General features: G+C 49.5%; 1 protein-coding gene and 1 long non-coding RNA gene across 2 annotated transcripts; one reads left to right on the top strand and one right to left on the bottom strand.

The window, feature by feature from the left end:
• Nucleotides 1-1,271: 1,271 nt before the first annotated feature.
• On the bottom strand, nt 1,272-5,391 carry LOC144582726 (uncharacterized). Its single transcript, XR_013536061.1, has 2 exons — nt 5,253-5,391; nt 1,272-4,366 (listed from the first exon to the last, which is right to left on the bottom strand). It is a non-coding gene; the product is annotated as an uncharacterized LOC144582726 (long non-coding RNA).
• Nucleotides 5,392-5,472: 81 nt separating this feature from the next.
• On the top strand, nt 5,473-20,748 carry EIF4A3 (eukaryotic translation initiation factor 4A3). Its single transcript, XM_035301984.3, has 12 exons — nt 5,473-5,726; nt 8,457-8,529; nt 10,854-10,920; nt 11,234-11,296; nt 12,181-12,313; nt 12,528-12,608; nt 16,977-17,118; nt 17,805-17,943; nt 18,562-18,677; nt 19,671-19,778; nt 19,877-20,004; nt 20,476-20,748. The coding sequence occupies exons 1-12, from the start codon at nt 5,558-5,560 to the stop codon at nt 20,490-20,492; spliced, it is 1,236 nt and encodes a 411-aa protein (XP_035157875.1). The 5' UTR covers nt 5,473-5,557; the 3' UTR covers nt 20,493-20,748.
• Nucleotides 20,749-21,063: the final 315 nt, after the last annotated feature.

The following is a 21,063-nucleotide window of genomic DNA, read 5'->3' as shown; positions in this document are numbered from 1 at the left end:
ACAAGAGCAAAACTCCGTCTCGAAAAAAAAAAAAAAAAATTAGCCAGGCATGGTGGTGCAGGCCTGTAATCCCAGCTACTTGGGAGGCTGAGGCAGGAGAATCACTTGAACCCGGGAAGCAGAGGTTACAGTGGGCCGAGACTGCACCACTGCACCCCAGACTTTTTGGGCTTTTTCCAGGCCACAGACACTTCTATTAGTTCAGAATAACCCTCTCAAAAACATTTTACAGAGATTGGTTTTTCTGTTAACACTGCTCATATGCTAGACTCAGTCCAGCCAGTGTGGGGTCTGAGTCAAGTCAGCAGTGAACTGAGTCCAAGCAGTGCTCGGTAAGGTGCCTCGCCCCATCAAGTGGATTAGGCAGGGCTGAGCCTAGAAAGGAATAGTGCTCACCCTTTAATACCTAGGGATGGGTGGAGACTTCTGGCAGGAAGTCACTCTTAGGGGATGGTCCCTTGGATCAGATCGAGTCACTTCTATCTAGGACATCAACTCCTGCAGTGATGAGTTACAGGCTCAGCCCAGCCGAGCAGCACTGCCCCAAGCTTCCTGGGCAAGATGGGCCACCCAGCCCTTTTCTACCTGACTCCAGGAGCCAATGAACGTACAGGAAAAAGGACAGGCCGGGTCTGGACGGGGGCAGACCACTGGGCTGTTACTGTCACAGGGCAAACCCCCAAACTGGGACTCAGCCTGTGAGACCAGGTGGTTTTCTGGCTTCCTGAGGGAAGGAATCCAAAAGGGAGCCAGAAGGAAGCGAAAGCAGGTTTATGAAGAAAGTAAAAGAATAACAGTGTGACTACTCCGGGGGCAGAGCAGCCCTGAGAGCTGCTGGTTGGCTACTTTTGTGGTAATTTATTGATCACAGGCTAAAAAAGGGTGGATTGTTCATCAGTTTTCTGGGAAAGGGATGGGCAATTCCCAGAACTGAGGGTTCCTCCCTTTTTCAGGGCACACAGGGTAACTTTCAGAGGTCACCATGGCATCTGTAGACTGTCATGGGGCTGGTGGGTGTGTCCTTTAGCAACTAATGAATTATAATTAACAAATAACGAGCAAGGACAACTAGAGGGCTGTTTTCCTTGCCATCCTGGTTTCCGTGGTGGGGTCTGGCCAGCTTCTTTAGAGCATCCTGTTTTATCAGTGAGTCCTGCCAAATTCCTATCTCACCATCTCCCCCACAGCAACCTCCTGAGCTCACAGTGCTCCTGGCTGGCTGGGACTGAATTGTGTCCCTCCCTCCCTCTTGCCCCAGACATCCACACATCTTGAGTAAGCCAACAAGTATTTATTGAACACCTACTGAGTGTTAGGGAAACAGTAGGGCCGAAACAGAGCCACATTTAATGGGGTGAGTAGTCTTTCTCCCCAATGTGTAAACCATGTGGGAAGTGAGGTGTTAGTGACAGTGAGAGCACTGAGACCAGGCACAGGGGCCTGTCCACCTCGGTGACTGGGAGCCTCTTTTCCTAGACACCAAAGGCCCAGGGATGAAGCGCAGGTACTACAGCCACTGTTTAGGGAGCTCAGAGCCTGGCCTCTTGTACCTGCGCCTGTATGGTACTGGAACTTACCACACCAGGTCTTAGTGTCTCCATCAGTAAAAAAGACAAGATATCTATCTGCATTTTCTACTTACGGAGATAATGGAGGTTTCCCATAGGAATGGAAACATTTATCTGGAAGTTTAAGCAGGGGACTTGTGGACAAAAAGCTGCGCTGGGCTGTCAGCTCTCATTTTTTAAGATGTTATGCACAGCACAACAGAGCTACACACAGCCAACACTTTAACAAATCAGGGTCATAACTCATAAGGCATGTTCTCAACACGCGGCTGACTCGATCCTAACTGTCAGTGATAAGACAGAACAAGGAGCTTGGTATCCCGTTGATGCTAGGACATTTGCTGAGCACTACACGTAGGCCGTGTAAAAGCATGCACCGTGTTTCACAGCAAAAGCCTCTTCTCCTGAGGAGCTCTTGTTGCAATTAACCATAGCTCTCTCTCCTGCAGGACAGAAACGAGTCTTCTCCCATCTATTCACCACCTTCCCGCTCTGCATCTTCTAAAGCCTTTTTGGCAACAGGGACTGGTTTTGTGGAAGACAACTGTATCAGCCCATTTTCACGCTGCTATAAAGAACTGCCTGAGACTGGGTAATTTATAAAGGAAAGAGGTTGGATTGATAGTTCAGCATGGTTGGGAGGCCTCAGGAAACTTACAATCATGGCAGAAGGTGAAGGGGAAGCAAGGCACCTTTTTGACCGGTGGCAGGAAGAAGTTCCAAGCAAAGGGGTAAGAGACCCTTATAAAACCATCAGATCTCGAGGGAAATCACTATCAAGACAACAGCAGAGGGGGGACCCCGACTCCATAATTCAATTACTCTACCTGGTTTCTCCCTTGACATGTGGGAGTTATAGGGATTACAATTCAAGATGAGATCTGGGTGAGGACACAAAGTCTAACCATATCAGTAACTTTTCCATAGGTGGTGGAAAACATTTCCCAGAGGTGAGTGGGGTGGTAGTTTCAGGATGAATCTGTTCCACCTTACATCATCAGGCATTAGATTCTCATGAGGAGCGCACAACCCAGATTCCACACACACGCAGTTCACGATAGGATTCACGCGCCTGTGAGAATGGAATGCTGCTGCTGATCTGACAGGAGGTGGGGCTCAGCTTTGCTGCTTTGCTCCCCTCCTGCTGTGCGGCCTGGTTCCTAACAGGTGCTGAAACCATCAGTGTGGCCTTGGGTTTGGGGATCCCTACTCTGAAAAGTGGATTTACCTGCCCTATCATCCCAGGGCCCCTTGGCGTCTAAGAAAAGAGGCCTCCTGGTCACAAAGGGTGCTGGCTGCTTAATCTCAAGGCGGGAGGGTCCATGTGTTTTACGCCCCATCACTTCCCTAGACAGCCTCGTCACCCAAAGACTGCATTCAACCTCACAGCTCTCATCATTTTCACGGACTCTGGGCTAAAGAGCTATTGCTCCCCAGAAAAGTCAGACACTTTTAAGAGGTGTATTCAGACATCTGCCATAAACATTTCCAGGAAAACGGCATAAAATGTGAGACCATCTAGTCATAAAAATGTGATGGACACAAGTCTAGGCAGTTTATGGATTAGATTTTAAAACTGTGAAGAAGTAGGTGAAGCCTGGTAGCCCACATCTGTTATCCCAGCACTTTGAGAGACTGGGGCAGGAGGATTGCTTGAGCTCCTGGGCTGGGGCCAGGGTCTAGGGTCCTCAGTAAGGCTTCTGAATAAAACTAAGTTTAATTCTTTAAAAGCTTGTCTTTCTTTAGTCAACAAGGTTTTACATTCTCTTATACTAAATCATTGAAATCTGTGTGTATTTTACAACAAAGCCAGTTTGAGGGCACTGAACGATCCTTTGTGGAGTGAGGAAGATATGAGAACTTACATTTTATTCAGCTTTATAACTATTTAATATTTAGAGTAATACCAGCATCCTTACTAGGCACATTTATCAGGAGGTCAATTATCTGGCATAGACAAATTCTGGTGCCAGCGTGAGATTCACTCTTGGAGAAGGCTGCATTTACTTGTTCATCCTTGAAATACTGCAACCCACTGATTTCTTCATAAAAGGACGCTCTGGTTTTAATTAAAATTAACCTTCATAAAAGGAGAGCTTTCAAGCACTCCTGGAAAGAAGCCATGGGTTAAAGATGTGCCCAGCGATGCAAGCCAGGTTTCTGACCATAAGAAAGGGCAGAGCTGGGCACCATGGCTCATGACTGTAACCCCAGCACTTTGGGAGGCCGAGGCAGGCGCAGTATGTGGTCAGGAGTTCAAGACCAACCTGACCAACATAGTGAAATCCTGTCCCTACAAAAAATACAAAAATTAGCTAGGCGTGGTGGCACATCCCTGTAATCCCAGCTACTCAGGAGGCTGAGGCAGAAGAATCACTTGAACCTGAGAGGTGAAGGTTGCAGTGAGCCGAGATGGCACCACTGTATTCCAGCCTGGGCGACTGAGTGAGACTCCGTCTCGAAAAGAAAAGAAGAAGGAAAAGAAAAGAAAGGATAGCGCTGGCACTCGCGGATATACAATTTCCCCAAAGTTAGAAACATGATTCTCAACACAACATGAACTGCCCTTCAAAGACGGTGGAGCTGCTTCAAAAAGGCATGAGAGGAGGTTGGTATGTAGACGCACTTAAAGAAGTGTCAGATAAGAAAGCGGGTTAGGGGCTGCGCACAGCAGTGGCACCTGTGGTTCCAGGTACTCTGGAAGCTGAGGTGGGAGGATCGCCTGCGCTCGGGAGATGGAGGTTGCAGTGAGCCGAGATCGTACCATGGCACTCCAGCCTGGGCGACAGAGTCAGACCCTGTCTCAAAACAAACGAACAAAAAGCAGGTTAAAATGCCTAACCGGTTAACGTTCTGCTGGGCAATAAAAAAACCACCCCTTCTGGGTTATCTCTACTGCAGGACACACATTATTGGCACCTTATACACAGACCCGAGGCCTTCATTAAGAGTAAATTGGAGGCTCAGCTTGTATTTTACTTTGTAACAGCTGCTTGCTGCGCGCAGTGGCTCACGCCTGTAATCCCAGCCCTTTCGGAGGCCAAGGCGGGCGGTATCACCTGAGCCCCAGGAGTTCAAGCCCAACCTGGACAATACTGGGACAGTCCCCCGACCACCGTCTCTACAAAAAATTTTTAAGTTAGCCAGGCGTGGTGGCACTCGCCTGTAGTCCCAGCTCCTCGGGAGGCTGAGGCAGGAGAATCGCTTCAACCCGGGAGGCGGATGCTGCAGTGAGTCCTGATCCCACCACTGCACCCCAGCCTGGGCGACGGAGCATGACCCTTTCTCCAACATGCCAGGCAAACGGCGAAGACACACACAGGCGGGTCCCCCAGGAAGGACGCCGGCGTCCGGGGCCCTGGTTCTGCCCAGCGCGGACCCGCCCGAGCCCAGCGCCGCGCCAGACCCACACCGGCGGCCGTGAGGGTTTCAACCCGCATCATCCCCCCGGCGAGCTCGGCGCCTCCACTACGGGTCCGCGACGCCATCCACCCACCGCGGGCCGAGAGGGGACCCGTGCCCGTCTTTTTTGCTTGAGGCGGGGCCGTCTGAAGACGATGCCCGGAGCGGAGGCACCCTCGCGGCCCCCAGCCTGTTTCCAGGGTGTTCCGGTCCACAGGCCGCTCGAAGAACCTCAGCGCAGGGATTAGTAGAAACCCACAGCCACCACAAAACGCCACCAACCCTGAAAGTCCCGCGGCCTCCATATCTTTTATAGGGAACCGGGTGCCCCGCCCTCAGCGAGATCCCGCGGGAACTGCATATCGTGCGAGAGCAGAAACAACTTCCATTTCCCTGCGGCTTACGCCCTTTTTCCTTTCACGCCCCTCCAGAGGCGTGGCAGCGGCGCGCGCACGCACGTACGTACGTACGCACGTCTCACGCTTTCGCACGCTAAGGCGTCAGTTCCTCTTGGCGGCGGCTGCACGGGGCTTCTTCTATTGCTTTCCGCTGCTGCGCGCGCTGTGCTCTTCCGAGCACTCAGAATCATGGCGGCCACGGCCACGATGGCGACCTCTGGATCGGCGCGGAAGCGGCTGCTCAAAGAGGAAGACATGACCAAAGTGGAATTCGAGACCAGCGAGGAGGTGGACGTGACCCCCACGTTCGACACCATGGGCCTGCGGGAGGACCTACTGCGGGGCATCTACGCGTACGGTGAGCGGGCGCGGGCCGCGGGTTGGGGGCAGGACTGGCGACTCCCCGGCCGGCCCCGCGCTCCCGAGGTCGTGGTCAGGGCCGAGGCTCGGGGACCAGGGACGTGCGACTCCCGCTCCGTCCTTGTCCGCGCCCTCACACCTGGCTGTGTCGGCGCGTTCGGTGTGTGTCCACTGTGCAGAGCTCCGCGTGGGTCCGACGGGGGCTGCAGCCGCTTAGAGGCACATTAGCGTCGTTCATTGAGCACATAACTGTTTTGTACCTACCAGCTTTTCTAGGAACTGGGGTTTTGGCGGTAAACCAATTTCTGAATTTCGTTGGCGGGGACAGCATAGGGTCAGGTTGCTTAGGCAGTGGTTGTTGCTGTGAAGACCTGAAGCAGGGTAATTGAATGTAGTGGAACTGCGAAGGAGGAGAGAATTAGTAAAGCAGAGAGGTAACGGGGTTCGCAGGAGGGGGTGCCATTTGAGCTGAGGTTTGGATGAAGGAGCTATTAGGAGAAGAGGGAAGAGCATTTGGGGCAGAAGGAACAGCCGGTGCCCTCCAGGAATTGAAACAGGTGGGATTTTGTAAAGTTAGGTAGGGGCCAGATCTAACAAAGACGTGTAGGGTGACGAACAGTTTGAATTTCATTTAGAAATCCAGTGGGAAGCCACTGGAAGGTTTTAAGTAGCTACGTGACGATCAGATTTATAGTTTAAAAGATTCTTTTGGGTGTCCCGTGAATTTCAGGTGAGGTGAAGCGAGGCAGGAGAGGAAACAGGGAGACCAGTTGGGAGCTTTTCTCTAGTTCAGGGGAGAGAGGGTTGTGCTGCTTTGGAGATGGAGTGCCAGGGAGCTGACAGCATTGGCTGATGGACTGAATGTGAGTGACAGAAGGAGGAGGACTGGAGTGTTTTGAGTAACCGGTGGTTGATGCTGCAAACATTCGCCTAGGTGGGCAGCACTCCAGAGAGTCAGCATCAGGAACTTTGTCTTGATCTGTTTGAAAGGTCTGTGGACGTTTAGAACCTGGAGAAGGGGTTGGGTTGGGCACTAGATGGGAATTACCAGCATCTGAAATAAATGGTCTGTGTTTAATGCTTGGGACAGGGATATCTTTTGTTCTGTAGTTCTCTTTCTTTTCTTTCTGACGGTCTTTCTCTGTCGCCAAGGCTGGAATGTGGTGGCATGAACTTGGCTCACTGCAACTTCTGCCGCTGGGGTTCAAGTGATTCCTTAGCCTCAGTCTCTAGAGTAGCTGGGATTATAGGCATGCACAACCATGCCGAACTAAGTTTTGTATTTTTAGTAGGGACGGGTTTTGCTGTGTTGCCCAGGCTGGTCTTGAACTCCTGACCTCAGTGATCCACCAGCCTCAGCCTCCCAAAGTGCTGGGATTACAGGTGTGAGCCACCCCACCTGGCCTTATCCTGTAGTTCTTGATGCCACAACAGTTTGGACAAAGTGAAGCAAAGTTGCAGAGATGGGTGGTGAGAAGGTATTGTAGCCAAGCCTCACAGTGAGGCTGAGAGCCCCCACCTGGTTTCCTGGCACTCAGGCGATCCCTGCCCTAAGGCACTGTTGTTAGATTCCCATCTATATGCTGCTGTTTGTGAAGAGTTTAAATCATCTGCTATATTTGCTTTTGTGTTAAGATGGGAAATTGTGCTACTTTTTCTTTTCTTATTTTTTGCTATGCCCCAGAACTGAGCAAAGCTACATTTAAAAGGCTACCAAAAAATAATTGAAATAAGAGTTTTTGTACATAACGTTTTATTTACTTGAAAAACATGTAGTCCTTCAAAATAGCCTCACCCCTCTGTGTGGTAGTTGCTTTGCAGGAGAGATGGTGGTATACTGAGTGAGCTGCGTCCAGACAGGAGAACAGCTTAGGACACCCCGCAGTGTGACCCAAGCAGATTAAGAAGAGTGTAGGCCTGTCAGCCACACACAGACTTAATGCTAGCTAGGAGGAGAGAACAGTGGCTACAGTGACTTTCCTGGTCTTTTTTTTTTTTTTCTTAAAAAGTAGTGTAGGTTGTTTGTAATAGAGTCAAACCTAGAGAAGTAATTAGAGTAAAGTAAGCTTCTTCCCACTTCTCTGCTGCAGTACTGCCGGGAACATTTTGGCACTTAAACTTCCAGATGCTGCGCACCCAAAAGATTTAAAAAACAACAAAACAGAACTGGGGTCTCTGTATACTACACCTTGGTGGTGCTGTTTAAATAGAGATTTGTCTTTACAAATGACATCCCATGTTAGTGTAGAAATCCTCTCAGCCCAGTTCATTGAGCCTCTGGGGCTTCAGAGCTTGCTATGTTGAACATTGGGTTAGGCTGGAGGGCGGGTTCAAAAAGCAAACCATGTCTGCCCCTGACAAGCTCACAGTACAGGGTTTCTTTTTTTTTTTTTGAGACGGAGTTTCGCTGTTGTTACCCATACTGGAGTGCAATGGCACAGTCTCGGCTCACCGTAACCTCCGCCTTCTGGGTTCAAGCAATTCTCCTGCCTTAGCCTCTTGAGTAGCTGGGACTACAGGCGCGCACCACCATGCCCAGCTAATTTTTGTACTTTTTGTAGAGACGGGGTTTCACGTTGTTGACCAGTATGGTCTCGATCTCTTGACCTCGTGATCCACCCGCCTTGGCCTCCCAAAGTGCTGGGATTATAGGCGTGAGCCTCCTCGCCCGGCCAGTATAGGGTTTCTATGCTGTCATTGTGAGAGCTAATTTTCTGTTTTATTTCAGGTTTTGAAAAACCATCAGCGATCCAGCAACGAGCAATTAAGCAGATAATCAAAGGGAGAGACGTCATCGCACAGTAAGTCGTCCTGCTGTCAGCACAGGCTGGATGCAAGTCGGGGCAGTACAGTTAGATGCTCTGGGATGACCGTTTTCCTCAGTTTCTACACGTTCAGTACCAACGCTTTCCCTGACTTTAGCCACAGGGTTTAATAATTTTTAAATTTGTGTTCTCTACTCTAGAAGGCTTTCATTTTTTTTTTTTTTGGAGACGGAGTCTAGCTCTGTTACCGGGGCTAGAGTGATCTCGGCTCACTGCAGCCTCCGCCTTCCAGGTTCAAGTGATTCTCCTGCCTCACCCTCCCCGAGTAGCTGGGATTACAGGCGCCTGCCACCATGCCCGGCTTAGTTTTGCATTTTTAGTAGAGACAGGGTTTCAGCCTCTTGGTCAGGCTGGTCTTAAACTCCTGACCTCAGGTGATCTACATGTCTTGGCCTCCTAAAGTGCAGGGATTACAGGTGTGAGCCACTGTGCCCAGCCGAAGGCTTTCATTTTCTTAGCCAGCTTTGCTTAGTGGTTTTTGGTGTGTGGAATTGTATGTAACACAATTTCGGAAAAACAGACTGTGCTTTGCTTCTGCTCTCACACCACCACCACAGTCATCAGCACAGAAGAAGACTTCTGTGACCAGAGGTGTGGGGGTTTTCCAGCTGGGTGTCCTTCAGGTCAACTCTCATACCATCTGCCTGGAGGTGGGCCATGTCCCACAGGTCAAGGGCTCAGTCTCACAACTGCCCTCTTTTCAGATCTCAGTCGCAAGTCTGGACGTCTAGAACTTGTGACCAACCAGCTTCAAGTTGAGGTTCCCACGGCCCCCTCTTTAGGTTGGATTGATTTGCTGGAGCAGCAGCTCAAAGAACGCAAACACATTTAGTGGCTTATTATTCAGGGTACTGCAAAGGATACAGATGTGGGGAAGGGGTGCAGCCTCCAAGAGGCGGGTGGTCACCCTCCCAGAATCTCCTTGTGTTTGGCTATCTGTGCTCAGCCATCCAGAAGCTCTTCGAACCTGGTCCTCTTGGGTTTTTATGGAAAATTCCACGAGGTCAGCATTCCTTCCCCCTAGGGTATAGGGCAGGACCTTCTCTGGAATAATATCATGATGCTTTTGAAAAAAAATTTTTTTAATTTTAATTTTTTCCTTTGAGACAGGGTCTTACACTATCTTCCAGGCTCCCATGCTGGAGTGCAGTAGCGTGATTACAGCTCACCGCAGCCTTGACCTCCCAGACTCCAGCGATCCTTCCACCTCAGCCTCCCAAGTAGCTGGGACTACAGGCACACATCACCATGCCCAGTTAATTTTTGCATTTTCTGTAGAGACAGGGTTTCATTGTGTTGCCCAGACTGCTCTCAAACTCCTGGCGATCTGCCTGCCTTGGCTTCCCAAAGCTTTCAGATTACAGGCATGAGCCACTGTGCCTGGCCTAAACACTTTTTTTTTTTAAAGATACGGGGTCTCCCTTCATCACCCAGGCGGGAATGCAGTGGTGCAGTCATAGCTCACTGCAACCTCTAACTCCAAGGATTAAGGAATCATCCCACCTCAACCTCCCCAAGTAGCTGGGACTACCAGAATGTGCCGCCATTCCATAGTTAGTTTTTTGTTTTGTTTTGTTTGGAAGTGGGGTCTCTCGCTGTATTGCACAGGCTGATCTTGAATTCCTGGCTTCAAGCAGTCCTCCTGCCTCTGTGTCCCAGAGTGCTGGGAATACAGGCCTGAGCCACCACACCATGGAATGAGGGTCTTATGACTCACAGTCTTAAAGTCAGGGGAGATTAGAGCCCTGCTGTGGAGTAGGTGAAAGGAGAGAGCAGAAGGTTAGAGAGACTTTCCTGAGGCCTAACAAACCCATCAATCTAATAAGACTGTAACAGGGTTATGGAGCTGTGAGTCAGGAACTGTGCATAAAAACCTAGATACAGCTATATCTCCTCGCACCACAAATCCTCTTTTAATAGCTTTATTCCTCATTTGCCTAATTTAAAAAAGACTCATTTACATACAGATTTCTTTGGAGGAGTTAGTCCAAAATCATAGAAGGAAAAGAGTTGTATTTAGATAAAGGGGTATCCTCCTTTTACTGACACCTATGAAACACCTCTTGAAGTTAGTCTTTTGCTCCATTGCCCCCTTCAGAAGCCATGTCTACTCTCCTCATGGACACCTAAGAGCTATGACACTGGGCCTGAGTCCCACCTCCTCGCAGTTGAAATGTTGTTGGGTACGGGAGCTTCTTGGAAGAAGGTACCCAGGTGCCTCTGGAGCCCAGCCCTTAGGACACAGCGGTGGAGTGGCCTGTCCTCCCTCTAAATCCCACTGCTCTTGTTTTCTTGAATAGGTCTCAGTCCGGCACAGGCAAAACAGCCACCTTCAGTATCTCAGTCCTCCAGTGTTTGGATATTCAGGTAATTTGCCACTCTTAAAACAAACTGTTCTGTAGTTCTAGGGGAGTCTTAGTTGTACGCTAATATTGGCACTAACTAATACTCTGTCATGATTTCCTTCTTAACTGGAGGAAATTCTTGTCTGCAGACAAGGATCTAGACTGACACATTCAGTTATTGCTGGATTTGCAATTTAAATGACAGTAAGATTTGCCGACCTCTGTAAGAGAAATCTGATTAATATGAGATACCGTTCCTCATAGATCTGAGTGTGAATTACTGCAGTCCACCCTGTTAATACTGAGGATTCTCTGTTTTCTGATAATTTCACCAGGTTCGTGAAACTCAAGCTTTGATCTTGGCTCCCACGAGAGAGTTAGCTGTGCAGATTCAGAAGGTGAGATGGCTGAAGATAGTGGGGTCCGATTTGCAAGTACTGCTTTTGCGATTTAGTTGTGAAACACTCATTTATAATCCAGTCCTGTTTTCTGATACCTCGACCTGCTGAACGTTTTGCCATGAACCATTATATAAATTGCTGGTTTGTAGTAAGTCATTTTTAGTGTGGCTTGCGTGCTCTCAGTAGTTTTTTGCAGCCTTAGAGTGTAGATTTTTCAGCAAAAAATCAATTTTAATAAAAATAGGCCAGGCTCAGGGGCTCACGCCTGTAACCGCAGCACTTTGGGAGGCCGAAGCAGGTGGATCACCTGAGGTCAGGAGTTGGAGACCAGCCTGGTCAACATGGTGAAACCCTGTTTCTACTAAAACTACAAAAAATAAGTTGGGTGTGGTGGTAGTTGCCTGTAATCTCAGCTGCTTCCGTAGCTGAGCAGGAGAATCGCTTGAACTCGGGAGGCAAAGGTTGTGGTGAGCTAAGATCATGCTATTGCACTCCAGCCTGGGCAACAAGAGTGAAACTTCACCTCAAAAATAATTATAATAATAAAACAAATTGTACCTATTTTATACTTACATAGCATAAGATACATATTTTAAAAGATAGCTATTAAGATGTTAATGTGGGTGTTTTTGGTAGATGGGATTATGAAATTTATGTATTATGTTCTGCTAATAGTATAGCTTTTGTAATAAGAAACCAGCAAAATTAACCTGAAATTGTCAGAGAAAATTGCAGGAGAACTTTGTGGTTTCGAGACATAAATAATGGCATAAGTAATCATTGGTGATGGTCTCAGAGTAGAAGCCATTTTTCTTTCTGGGGAGATGTGGATGTTGCTGACTCTGTCCCACCCCCGGACATGAACCTGTGCTTTGATTTAGGGCCTGCTTGCTCTCGGTGACTACATGAATGTCCAGTGCCACGCCTGCATTGGGGGCACCAATGTTGGGGAGGACATCAGAAAGCTGGATTATGGACAGCATGTTGTTGCGGGCACTCCAGGGCGTGTGTTTGGTAAGCACTTTCGTCACTAAAAATGGTACTGCCAATAGTATTTGTAAGACATGTGTAAATGGTACAGGACCGCTTCCAGTTTGGCAGGTCACATGGACTTGCACCTGCGTCACTTGCAGGAGGTGGGGAGGTCTCTGAAATGCTAGAGCAGTTGGAATGATGAATTGTTTCCTGGGAGCCTCGGGTGTAATTATTTCAAACTCTTATGTCATAGATATGATTCGTCGCAGAAGCTTGAGGACACGTGCTATCAAAATGTTGGTTTTGGATGAAGCTGATGAAATGTTGAATAAAGGTATGAGAAACAATTACTTTTCTACTGACGTAATTCTTGGTTCTTAAGTTTTTCACAGTGGAAAACAAACAGGTAGTTGGTGAATGAATGTGAATAGTGTTTTTATTGTGGAAAACAGTTGTGCCTTGGTGGCAATTATGAACAAAAAATTCCCACCTTGATATTATTTATTTGTTTTAGATGGAGTCTCGCTCTGTTGCCCAGGCTGGAGTGCAATGGCGCCATCTCGGCTCACTACAACTTCTGCCTTCTGGGTTCAAGCAATTCTGCCTCAGCCTCCCAAGTAGCTGGGATTACAGGTGTCCGGCACCACACCTGGCTAATTTTTGTATTTTTAGTAGAGACAGGGTTTCACCATATTGGCCAGGCTGATCTTGAACTCCTGACCTTGTGATCCACCTGCCTCAGCCTCCCAAAGTTCTGGGATTACAGGTGTGAGCCACCACACCCGGTCTTATTTGTTTACTTTTTGAAGCACGGTCTTGTTCTGTCACCCAGGCTGGAGTGAGTGCAGTGGCATGATCATGGCTTACTATGCCCTCGACCTCCTGGGCTCAAGCAGTCCACCTGCCTCAGCCTCCTGAATCATTGGGGCTGAAGATGTGTAGCACACATCTCTAGGGGAAGTGGCTCACTGTGGCTGGAGCTGGATGGGGAAGGGAGGGAAGCCCTGAGCTGCACGTCGAGGGCTGCAGTGAGAAGACCCGTTTGACCCACAGATTTTATGTAGCAGCATTGATCTAGGTGAGAGGTAGCCTCACCCGTGTGGCCGTGGGGACCCAGGGCGAGGGTTGGACTGAAGGAGGGAAAGGTTTGAGGGAAGGTTGAGGGCTGGTGGCTGACCCCTCTGCACCCCCCCCAAGCCCCCTGCAGCCTTCCTAAATCAGGAGGGTCCCAGGTGTGTGTCACTAGGCTCACACACGGGTGATAAGGTAGGTGGCGGGTGAGGGCAGATCTGGGAGCCAGACTACTGCAAACCTGATATGTCTTAGGATTCAGGTGCCTTGGAGCAGCACCCTTAAGGATGTGTCTGTCACGTGCTTGGGAGAGTGTGGCCTCAGCTATGTGTCCACAGCACCCTGGTTAGAGCCAGGCAGTGGGGTCCATGAGCCCCAGGAACATGTGGGCCAAGTGGAAGAGCAGACAGCTGGGACATGGGTGGGGGAACCTGGGAAGAGCAGGGTGTGTTAACTGGAGAGGTGGGACAGAGCTCAGGGAGGCCATGGGGGCAGCAGCCACCAGCGGCCTGGCAGGGGTGAGTGGTCAACGCTGGCAGGGGGTCCTAGAGCCTCCTAGCCATCCTGCAGGACCAGTTTCTGTTGAGGGGCCAAAGCCAACTCCAGACTCCTCAGTGGAGGCCTCAGTGGAGGGAGGACGGAGAAGCATGTGGTGTGGTTGACAGAAGGCTCACCTGAGGGGAATCAAAGAGGACACTTGAGGGTGGAGGAGCTTTTCTGAAAGACAGAAGAAATGTGGACATAACTCATAGGCACATACAAGACAGACAAACTCATGAGCCAAGGTCAAAGCCATCTGTCAGGATGTCCATTGTCAGAGCCTGGAGTCAGGACCGAATGGCCCACTGGGTAGTGGCTGCCCGGAAGTGGCAGTGGAAGGACAGCAGTCGCGGAGTGCAGGTGCAGTAACTTTGTCATCGAGGCCTTGGATCTTGGGCTCGGGGTTCAAGGTCCAGAAGTAAGCCCAGGCAGAGCTGCAAGACTGCAAGCGGGTAGCTGGAAAAACAAGTTGAGAGGAGCGAGGAGGGGAGGTGGTGCTGCTCCGGGAAAAACACGGCCGCTGGGGTGGAAGAGCGAGGAGGGGAGGTGGTGCTGCTCGGGGAAAAACACGGCCGCTGGGGTGGAAGAGCGAGGAGGGGAGGTGGTGCTGCTCCGGGAAGGACACGGCCGCTGGGGTGGAAGAGCGAGGAGGGGAGGTGGTGCTGCTCCGGGAAGGACACGGCCACTGGGGTGGAAGAGCGAGGGGGGGAGGTGGTGCTGCTCCGGGAAAAACACGGCCGCTGGGGTGGAAGAGCGAGGAGGGGAGGTGGTGCTGCTCCGGGAAAAACACGGCCGCTGGGGTGGAAGAGCGAGGAGGGGAGGTGGTGCTGCTCTGGGAAGGACACGGCTGCTGGGGTGGTGGAGCAGCGGAGGCTGAGAGCAGCAGGGCCCAGGCCTCTTACAAATGCCTTTAAATGCTTTTTTGTTATATGTGCAAATACATATTTATTGAGGAGACACAGTTCCTAAAAATGAATGAAAATCACAAAGCTAGCGAGGTGGCTCACACCTGTAATCCAGACACCTTGGGAAGCCAAGACAGGCGTATCATCGAAACCAGGTGTTCAGGACCAGTCTGGGCAACGCAGAGATGCACTCTCTAGTAAAAAAATTAAAATTAAAAATCAGCCCATGATGGCATGGGCCCGAGTCCCAGGTACTCACTCAGGTGGCTGAGGTGGGACGATCACTTCAGCCAGGAGTTGGGGCCACCATCGTGGCTGATAGAACAAGCCTGTCTTAAAAAAATAAAAGCATCGCAAGATATGTGCGTGGTGTTATGGTGCATACACATGTACACACTAGTGTGTGCGTCGGCTCCGGTAGGAGGTGTCGCACTCACTGGAGGGCACCGTGCGCCTGCATCCCTGCTCACTCAGAAGTCGCCTCCTGTGTTGACGACTGTTGTGTTGGTGTGCGAGCAGGGGAAAAACCCAGTTTGGAAGTTTGCCTAAAACTCTGTGTGTCCAGACTTTTTGTACATAGCTGTGGTTAATACACATGGAATCCTGTGTTTGGTTTGATAATCTGCTTTTATAAAAATGTATCTGTCCATGATAAGAAAAGTATTCTGTGGCCTGTTTAATGGCAATGAGGTATTCTACTGGAGGGATGGATATTCCATGATTCATTTCTTGGCTGTGTAGGTGATTTTCATTCTTTAAGATAAATTGGAAGCTGGTATGGTGGCCCACACCGGTAATCCTAGCACATTGGGAGGCCGAGGCGGGCGGATCACCTGAGGTCAGGAGTTTGAGATCAGCTTGGCCAACGTGGCGAAAGCCTGTCTCTACTAAAAATATAAAAACTACTTGGGTGTGGTGGCGAATGCCTGTAATTCCAGCTACCTGGGAGGCTGGGGCAGGAGCATTGCTGGAACCTGGGAGGTGGAGGCGACAGAGCGAGACTGTCTTGACAAAGATAACTTGGTAGGATTCGGATGTATACTTCCTTGGGTTTTCATAGGTGTTCTGACATGAGCTCTATGCAGTCTTCTAGGTGATAGCAGTTGCTCTCTCAGTGATTAGGAAATGCATGACCTGAGTTCAGTGTGAGGATCCGTAGTGGGCCCCCCAGGGTCTTCACAAGGCACCGGTGGGCCGTGAGGAAGTGCTGTGCTGTCAGCATTCCCCAGGGCCACCCATCCTCGGGTCCCGGCCTCTTGTTCCAGCAGTTCTTTGGGATCCTGGGGGGCTGTGCTCTTAGTACCTCTCATCCCTCCCGTCCTCTGTCTGGGGCTGCTTATTGGACCCCTCTGCTCCTCAGTGAGGTTAAAGTTTCGGTGACCTCACTGTTTCTGTGGTGGCTGAGGAAGCCCTGGGTTGTGGGTGGCTCCTTGTGCTTCTGGCCGGCCCTGAGGGCAGGGATTTTCACGGTGAGGGCAGCAGGCCAGAAGCAGCCTTGTCACCTGGAGACTTTGAGAAATGCAGATTCTCTGGCTCCATATGATGTATGGAGTGAGAGCCTCAAGTTCATTAACTGGGCCTGTGGTGAGGAGGCCGGGCCCCTGCTTGCTCCTGGCTCCCTCCTCCTCTGCCCAGCTCTGCCCAGCTCTGCCCAGACCTGGCGGAGGGTGCAGGGTGCAGGTATGCCGGCTGCTGCACTAATTTCCACCTGTGTCGTGTTGAACAGTGTGGATAGGTAGGCAGCGTTGTTCACTGGGAGATGCTCTGTAACAATCAGGATGTTTGGATTCTCTTTGAAATGTTGCACGTGTGGTCATGGTGGATGGCAGTCCTCACAGGACAGTGGCAGGTGGAGGCATCCGAACTGAGGGTGACTCAGGCCAGCCTGTCTGTCGGTTTTCATTTTTTGGCATCTAGGACCCTTGGGGTGGGTTTCTCGATCCCTAGAGCACTTCAGATTGAAGAAGCATCAAAGGGAAACCAGGTTTCCTCTGTCCTGCTCCGGTGGGTGGGGAGTAGGGACAGAGAATTTGCGGGTGTGTCCCGGTTCTGTAAAGATGAGCTTCCCTGTCAGCCGCACCTTATCACAACTCTGCCTCTAACCCAGTGGGAACACGTGGTGTGCACGTTCCATTTCTGGCTGTGCCATCCTAAACATCCCTCACCTGTCCTGCTCCCTGTCCCAGGTTTCAAAGAGCAGATTTACGACGTGTACAGGTACCTGCCTCCAGCCACACAGGTGGTGCTCATCAGTGCCACGCTGCCACACGAGATTCTGGAGATGACAAACAAGTTCATGACCGACCCAATCCGCATCTTGGTGAAACGGTAGGCGCCCCTTGTGTCAAGTGTTACTAAACACTGGCCCGCATGTATAAAGAGTTTTATGTCATAATTTCAAAAACCTTTTGTAGCCAGGGTCTTGCTGTATTGCTGAGGCTTGTATCAAAATCTGGGCCTCAGGCCACACTGCCGGAGGTAAAGGAATTTAAAGCATGCAAGTTCTTTTAAAATTTGTGTTTTGAAAAACCAAATACTATCTTGGGCAGTATAGGGAGACGCCATCTCTACAAATAATAAAAAGTTAGCCAGGTCTGGTGGTTCACGCCTGTAGTCGAAGCTACTCAGAAGGCTGAGGTGGGAGGATCAATTGAGGCCAGGAGGTTGAGGCTACAGTGAGCTGTGATCGTGCCACTGCACTTCAGCCAAGGCAACAGACCCTGTCTCAAACAAAACCAAACAGAAAACCAGTTTTTATAATACTCATTCTGCTTTGAACCAGTAATCCCAAATTTAAACATTGGGTGATGGTATTTACTTATCATGTTTTAGTTAGAATCATTTCACGTGGTGCACATTGTGAAATGTTGAGTAGGGCATAGAATGGAGGCAGGATGGGGGACAGGGCTGGGTCTGCGCCAGGTATCAGGGTGTGACCTTCTCCACCGGGGTCTCCCTAGAGCCTGGCCTGCCCTCAGTCCTAGTGTGTGACAGGATTTGTCTTTGTCCTTCAGTGATGAATTGACTCTGGAAGGCATCAAGCAGTTTTTCGTGGCAGTGGAGAGAGAAGAGTGGAAATTTGATACTCTGTGTGACCTTTATGACACACTGACCATCACTCAGGCGGTCATCTTCTGCAACACCAAAAGGAAGGTAAGACGCATTATACTGCCTCCAGGTGCTTGAAGGGAAATTGAAGACTGAGTCTCTTAATGACTTAGATCAAGCTTTTTCAGTAAAGGGCCAGTTTGTCCATATTTTAAGCTTCCAGGATACGTGGTCTCTTGGGAAAGCAGCTGTAGACAGTATGCAAACGGTCAGACGTGGCTGTGACCATTCAAACTTTATTTACAGAACGACGACAACGTCAGCCACCTGAAAGACGCAGATTTTGTTGGTTTAAGGTGGAACCCAGGCCTGAGTGGTTTCAGATCCCTAGGTGATGCTCATTTGGAGGCAGACCTGAGAACTCTCGGCCACTCTCCTGAGAAAGGAAAGGAGTTGGGCTACATTCTAACAAGATTGGAATTTAAACTTAAATTTCAAATGAGAATGAGCAGACCTGGCCCCTTGCCCCATAGAATCATCATGTGGAGAAAATGAAGAGGGTTTTGTAGGGGCACCCGAACATTTTCTGGGGAAAGGTGTTTTTTGCACATCCAGTTAAGATGATTCTGAGTTTTAGGAGCAGTTACCTATGAATATTGACACTGGTTCAGCAGATGGTGGAGGTAAAATCCTGAATGCACATCTGTGGTTTGGCATTTGTAGGTGGACTGGCTGACGGAGAAAATGAGAGAAGCCAACTTCACCGTGTCCTCGATGCATGGAGACATGCCCCAGAAAGAGCGGGAGTCCATCATGAAGGAGTTCCGGTCAGGCGCCAGGTCGGTCAGCTGTGCTCTGCGGCTCTGCTGCTCAGGGTTTGCTGGATTGTATGGCAGGCAGTTTATGTGCACTGCTTCCGGGCAGGGCCCAGGCCTGGGGAGATGATGTGCCTGCTCCAGAGCCGAGGCCCTGGGTCAGCAGAATGCCTTCCCGCTAACGGGGTGGTCTGCTCTGCTCCTGTAATACTGAGGGTGATCTGGTAACTAGCCTTAACCAGCCAGGTTGGTCACCTTGGTTACAAGGGCGTGTCTTCTCTTCCAAATAAGGAGTGGTTTTGTGTTCATTTTTCTGATTAGTTGAATTCCTTAGTGGTCAGATAGCGTGGATTGTGTGGTTTCAGTCATCAGAATTTGATTCAGACTTCCTTCTCGGCCCACCTTGTGGTCAGCTGAAGAAATGTGCTGTGTGTACCCAGGCTGGGGAACATTGGCACAATCTTGGTTCACTATAGCCTCTGCCTCCTGGTTTAATGTGATTCCCATGCCTCAGCCTGCCGAGTAGCCTGAAATGGCTAATTTTTTTTTGTACTTTTAGTAGAGACGGGGTTTCACCATGTTGGCCAGGCTCGTTTTGAACTGCTGACCTCAGCTGATCTGCCTGCGTTGGCCTCCCAAAGTGCTGGGGTTACAGGCATGAGCCACCATGCCTAACCGAACTTACTGTTCTTAATTTTTTGCTAGGCAGAAGTAAAATATTTTTCCCAAATCCTGGTTTAGGACCAAGTAAATAAGTTAAAAAGGTAGTATAGTAAAAGATGTCTTTTTTTTATCTCATGGAGCACATGTCCGAAGTAACTAGATGCAGCAACAGCCTCTCTGCACAGGGGTTTCTGGTGCTGTCCCTGAGGCTTCATGTTTGCAGACTGGTATGAGGGGTGACCTCATACATTCTGGATTTGTAGCCAGGCTTCTTAAAATGAGCAGTGGAAGCAAGGCCAGTCTTACACTTTCATGAGTAATTTGATCGCCTTAAACAGTCTTTCTTTTTTGCAGCCGAGTGCTCATTTCTACAGACGTCTGGGCCAGGGGGTTGGATGTCCCTCAGGTGTCTCTCATCATTAACTACGATCTGCCCAATAACAGAGAATTGTATATACACAGGTAGGGGTGCAAGTTTTCATTGGCTTCACTTCTGTTGACACATTTACTGCATCTTTATTGCTATATATACTAACTGTAATATTGTTCGATTCTTGAAGAATTGGGAGATCAGGTCGGTATGGCCGGAAGGGTGTGGCCATTAACTTTGTGAAGAATGACGACATTCGCATCCTCAGAGACATCGAGCAGTACTATTCCACTCAGATCGATGAGATGCCTATGAACGGTAGGAAGTCGTTCAGCGTTACCGTAATTGTAACTACAGAGGGAACCTGCCTACTTTCAGTTTGTAGCCCTTGAGTTGGTTTGTTTGAATTGGAGTTTCACACTGTCACCCAGGCTGGAGTGCAATGGCGCTATCTCAGCTCACTGCAACCTCTGCCTCTTGGTTTCAAGTGATTCTCCCACTTCAGCATTTTTAGCAGCTAGGATTACAGGCGCTGGCCACCACAGCCAGCTAATTTTTGTATTTTTAGAGACAGGGTTTCATCATGTTGGCCAGGCTGGTTTTGAACTCCTGGCCTCAAGTGATCTATCTGCCTTCCTCGGCCTCCTAATGTGTTTGGGATTACAGGCAGGAGCCACTATGCCTGGCCTGTCTTTTGTTTTGAGAAGTCTGTTGTGAAGTTTTAGCTAAATTGACGTTAGGAGTTTTCATTTTGTTTGTATTGTTCCTTATCTGTATCTTCACTTTCAGTTGCTGATCTGATCTGAAGCCGCTGATCTGATCTGAAGCCGCTGATCTGTGAGGATGAGTGGAGACTGCTCACCTGCTGTGTATTCCTGTTTGAAAGCATTTAGGTCCAGCTTCTGTTGAGTGGGGTTGATGTGAACTCTCTTCTCATAAATGGTCTGCCCTCTCCCTTCCTCCGAAGAAGATATGGGGATTCTGCTCTCTTTTCTTATTTACATGTAAATAATACATCGTTCTAAGTCTTTTTCATTAAAAATATAAAACTTTTCCCATAAACTCTGATTTGTATTTCTAAGATGCCACCAGCTTTTCTAGTAACTTACTCTATGGTCTTGGGCCATTTCACTCACTTTTCTAATCTGTTTTTTTCTTTGGGAGAGTTTCAGTGTTGATGGGTTTTGCTCTGGCGCCGGGCTGAAGTGCGGTGGCGCCATCGCAACTCACAGCAGCTGCAGCCTCCTGGGCTCAAGCGATCCTCTCACCTCAGCCTCCTGAGTAGCTGGGACTAACAGGTGTCTGCCAGCACACCTGGCTAAGGTTTAAATTTTTGGTAGAGACAGGGTCTCACTGTGCCGCCTAGGTTGGTCGGTC

This window comes from Callithrix jacchus, chromosome 5, assembly GCF_049354715.1.
Source record: "Callithrix jacchus isolate 240 chromosome 5, calJac240_pri, whole genome shotgun sequence".
In the NCBI taxonomy this organism is placed as follows: domain Eukaryota; kingdom Metazoa; phylum Chordata; class Mammalia; order Primates; family Cebidae; genus Callithrix; species Callithrix jacchus.
Note: the sequence above shows the minus strand (reverse complement) of the source record. Positions and strands in the feature narration are given on the sequence as shown.